Source organism: Cebidichthys violaceus, unplaced genomic scaffold, assembly GCF_023349555.1.
Source record: "Cebidichthys violaceus isolate CVI_PGR_0920_01 unplaced genomic scaffold, fCebVio1.0.p SCAF_11, whole genome shotgun sequence".
Taxonomy (NCBI): Eukaryota; Metazoa; Chordata; class Actinopteri; order Perciformes; family Stichaeidae; genus Cebidichthys; species Cebidichthys violaceus.
In genome coordinates, this window is record NW_027176274.1 from 3563207 (window position 1) to 3568317 (window position 5111).

At 37.0% G+C, this 5111-nt stretch overlaps 1 protein-coding gene across 1 annotated transcript; it reads right to left on the minus strand.

Moving 5' to 3' along the window:
* On the minus strand, positions 1 to 966 carry LOC137890316 (olfactory receptor 6B1-like). Its single transcript, XM_068734515.1, has one exon. The coding sequence runs from the start codon at positions 964 to 966 to the stop codon at positions 1 to 3; it is 966 nt and encodes a 321-aa protein (XP_068590616.1).
* Between the last annotated feature and the right edge of the window lie 4145 nt (positions 967 to 5111).

The following is a 5111-nucleotide window of genomic DNA, read 5'->3' on the forward strand; positions in this document are numbered from 1 at the left end:
TTATTTTCTATCAAACAGAAGTCTTTTACATGATTGTCTTATTTTGGGTAGGTTGAATCCATACATAAAGGGAGTGATTATTGGTTGGAAAATGAAGACGTATACAGATAAAAAAATGCGCACTTTATCTGGTACATAGGCCACATCAAACCTGGAATCCACAAAGTGAAAAACGCCGCCAACAAATAAGTTTGACACTGAGACAATCTGAGGTGTGCAGGTGGTAACAGCTTTTTGTTTGTTTTCTTTTGACAAATTTATACAAACCAACAAAATCTTCATGTAAGAGACTAAAATGAGACTAAATGGGATAACCACACTCACAAAGGCAAAAAACAGATCAGATATGCTGGTAAGTACTGAGACTGAACATGCAAGTTTAATTACTAAGTGTTGGTCACAAAAAACTTTGTCAATGACATTTCCACAAAATGTCAAAGGGATGATAAATGAAACTGAGAAAGTAAAGTTAACAAATGAATACATCCATACAAACAGAATGATTATACCTACTCTCCCTGTGCTCATAATGACATTGTAGTGTAAAGGATAACAGATACATACATATCTGTCATAGGCCATAGCTGCTAAACTGCAAAACTCAACAGAAGTACATGTGTAGATATAACACATCTGCAGAAAACACCATGGCAGTGTTACTTCATGTGTATCTGAAAACATCTGTGAGAGCAGAAGAGGATACATTGATGTGCTGCCACCAATTTCATTCACAAATAAATTACACAACAATATATACATTGGTTCATGCAAGCTTCTGTCCTTATATATGACCACAATAAGAATTGTGTTTGACACACAAATAGAGAGGTACCAAAATAGCATTAAGCTGAAATACAGGTATTTTAGGTTTCCAATGTTACCATAGGCAGCCAGCACAAAAGACACAATCTTAGTTGAGTTCTCCATTTCTTTCTTGTACACTATACGTGCCACAAAGTAAAACATAGAGTCTATACAGCAGCAACACTGGCTCAGTAATAGTGTTATCTATTATCCTTTTGAATAATGCCTCAAGTCAATAATCTACCTGGATTTAAATGTTCTTATAATCGTGGTGCAAGGCAGGCAAACACATTGAGGAGCTTTTCTTGGCTGTTAAATTCCAGAGTACAGAAACAAAGAATCACAAAATAACCTCATCTGCTTGAGTTTAGTCAAAAGTCATTTTCCACATCAACTGAGATAAATGTCAACAACTCTGATCTCTGCATACCAGTGTGCAACAGCACCACAGTGTGTTTCACCACGATAGTGAAAATAACAAAGCCAAATGGATTCAGGTCATAGAGGAATACAACATTGCTTATGTGAATCATAGATTATGATGCAGACACCTGTCTTCTCAGTCACCTGTGACAAAATGTTAGGATGTTGATATCAAAAATCACAGAACAACATTTAGTATACAGTACATCAACATAAATTCACATTTTACACTCACACTCAGGTATCTCCCACATATGAAGGACTCCAGGCGGCTGCTACGACCCTCCCAACTGAATGAGACAAAAGCCTCTGCTGAACTTTAATCACTTCTTGTACACTTTGGTGGGTTGGGCTACATTGAATTTGCATTAGAAAATACTATGCAAATTCATAAACTCAAATTAGAATTTGCGGAAATCTGGACACGATGGGGCTGATGGTCCATGAGGGGTTTAGTCATGTTAGTTCTGGAGAAAAGAACAGTTGGAAAAACTGAACATTTCTTTAAAGTAGACTGATGAGAGAATGAGGGCGAGTCAGCGGATCCCCGGTTCGACATGAATCTATGAAAGTGTGATGCATTCACTGTAACATTTAACCTGATTCTCATGTAGAAGATCTGGACAGATCATTTATAGTAATGCCCACTGACATGGGTTGTGAACCACTGTTATCTAACTTTTGTTCTCCATGCATCTTAGTTTGCACATATTTAGACCAGAGAAGTCTTTTTCTCATGGTGTGCCCACAAACCCTTTTAATATGGTCAAAAAACGTCAGACATTTCAAAATGTCCGACTTCCTGTTTGGTTTAATGAAAAGCTCCAAGAGGATTTTTTGTACGTCCCATGACGTTCCACATACCTACCAAATTTCATACAGCTAGGTGAAACCCAATGTTGGGTCTACTCAATAGGGGGCGCTATCGAGCCAATATTTCATACCGCAGCTGGACACCCCAATCAGACTGCAATTTTTGCCACGATTGGCTTGCGTGCCAAATTAAAAAAAATTCCCAGTATCCCAAGCACCTCCCCTTTGCAATGAAAGTGTTAAAATAATAATAAACAATAGAATAACAATAGGTCCTCCACTCCGACTACGTTGGTGCTCGGGCCCTAATAAAATAGGAATTGATCACAAACATTGATGAGAGGAAATGGAAACTTAAAGGAGCTGTGTTTAACATTCTGAACATTAATATAGCAGCAAACAACCATTATCTATGTAAATATATAGTGGAGTAATGTCTACCTGTGCAGAGGTTGAAGTCACTCTCCCTCTGTGTGTTTTGCTATTAAAGCTTCTCCTTGCTTTGTTGAAGTAACCGGGTCGGCCATGCATGCTTTTAGTGCATGTGAGCGTACCGCACTGGTTAGCTCAGAGCCGCCGCTCTGCACTGCTCTCATACGGCGGTTACAGCTGATAACGCCATCCTGAACGAGAGTGTCCTCAGAAGCTTAGCGCCCAACCTCCGGTTCCCCCTCAGGTAAGCACTGCTAGTTCTGTCAGCACTTTTTGTCGTAGTTTGCACTGTTAGCATCGCTAGCTGTGTGTGTTTTTAAAGGATAACAGATTCAGACATATTTTTCATAGGCCATAGCGGCACAGAGGTCTGGTAAACTCACTTCTTTCTGACTCAACAACACCACATTTTGTTCATTTTCAAACTTGTAGTATTCAGCCGTGGCCCCAACGACGAATGTAACAGACTTCACGCAGTTCCATCTGGAACCACAAAATGCTGTTTACAGCTTTTTATATCAACATGTAGTCGTGGAGTTCTCACACATTTAAGCTCCGGTCTGATGCTGACCTCTGGTAGCAAAAGCTATCAATACATGAAGTAGTGTGCCTGCTGTTACAATAGGCCTGTATTAACTTTATATCATTCATCCTGCTACATTATCTTCACTCTACAGGGTTTCTCCATTTATTTTTGGAAACAAAAGCTTCAGTTTTGAGGCCAAAAAAGCAACACAATTTCTAAAAGGAAACTGTTTCACTTTGCAAAACAGCAAATGCATTTCCCAAATTGTGCAATGTCTTCAAAACTCTACATACAATCCCCCCAAAAAATCCCTCTAACAATGTTTATGAGAAAAATGATGTTGGATAAAAAGAAACTCCTTTTTAGACTGTGCCTGTCACTTGGAGTCACCACAGTCTGATATATTCAGATCCTACATACAGGTGCTTGTTGAGAAGAGAATTTGACAGAAAAGGAAAAACATTAAGTTCAGAAGAGGACTTAAGGTGTACTCTGATTATCAGCATTAAAGCTGAAAAATGAGCCTGTTTAAAAGTATGGTTTCATCAAAAGTCATATTTACTCTTTTTTCAATACATTTTTTATAATTTTTGTAATCCTCATGTTGGCTGTAATATACTGTTAATATTTATTTTCATTTCAAATGTTTTTATTGTGAAGAGTTGGATCCTCATCATATATGGCATCCAGATATACATGCGTGGTACAACAAGTCATGTGTAGCTTACTAAACAGAATCATTTCTTTGGTGTGATGCAAGTACATATAATTTGTTATCTTTCCTATGTGTTTATGGGAAAGAAGTGTTCATTGTAATTATAATTTGGGGAACAGTGTTATTGTTAAGCAGTAGCGCCAGTGGATCGCCAGTAGGTCTCAGTGTTGCTATATGCCCAGTGTGTGTGTATGTTAAGACAGTTAACAAAAATAGCAGCAGCAAAACAAATGTCAGCAAACGTGTTTATTAACTTGTAGTTACACACATGCACATACTTTATATTTTTTTCTTTAAGTTGCCCCATTTTTGTTTTTGCTTGCAAGGAAGTCACCCTCCCCTGCAGGCACATTTTCTCAGATTTTGTCCTAATCACAATGAAAAAAGGTTAACAAGAGAAACACTTATTAATAATGTTAACACAAGGATGCAAACTTAGAAGATTGACAAATTGGACACAGCAGGAAATACACAAATTGTCATAGAAACCTTTTACTTGGAAGCTCTCTTTTGGGTTTAAAAAAAGTAAAGAAAAAGGTGACAAGGTCACAACTTGCATCTCTGTGAAAGCAACACAAAAAACAAAGAGTATTGTCCTATCTACTTTGTTTAGGATGAGAGCTAATTTAACTGTAACCTTAAGTACAAGATGGTCGAATGAAGATATTACAAATGGGCTTACTTCCAAGCTATGAGGCCATCATTCTCCCCCCTCAGCTTGATAAACTGAGCCGTTTGCTCCTGGCTCTGTAAAACACAAAACACTGTATAGTTAGTTTTGCTTCACAGCACAAAACAAAAGTAGCAAAATAACCAAGTTCAGTTTAGCTGTGTAGTAAATCTCAACGTTTGTAGCGTTGCTGGACTTTGAATGTAATATTTCAGGTCCCATTGATTCATTTTAAAAGCATAGTTTCATCAAAAGTCATAGTACATTTGCACATTATTCTTTTGTTCTCTCCACTATGCTACAATCAGTTTTTAGTGTTACTGTAATAATATTGTAATTCACTCATATTGGCTGTAATATACTGTTTTGCTTGGCAGATGCATTACCTTTAGTTTTACTTATAGTTAATCATCCCAGGAGTTAGGGACAAATTAATGAAATTCTCTGCAACAACAACAACAAATCCATACATCACTAAAACGGCTTTGTCTTTTTTTGTAATGTTTGCAGTGTGTATGAAGAGTTGTGCAACTTTCTAGATTATTTTTTGTCTGTGAATTTTACACCACACTTTGTAGACAAACATGCTATTTTTCCACTAAGCAAAGATAACTCTAAACACACTCTTGCAACATTTAGACAAATATGTAATTATTTCAAATGTTTTTTTCATGGTGAAGAACATACATTAAATAACTTTACATCACAGTGTAAAATATCCAAAATAT

Coding starts and splice junctions, on each gene's coding strand:
- LOC137890316 (XM_068734515.1), bottom strand. CDS start 966: ATGTTTTACTTTGTGGCACGTATAGTGTACAAGAAAGAAATGGAGAAC.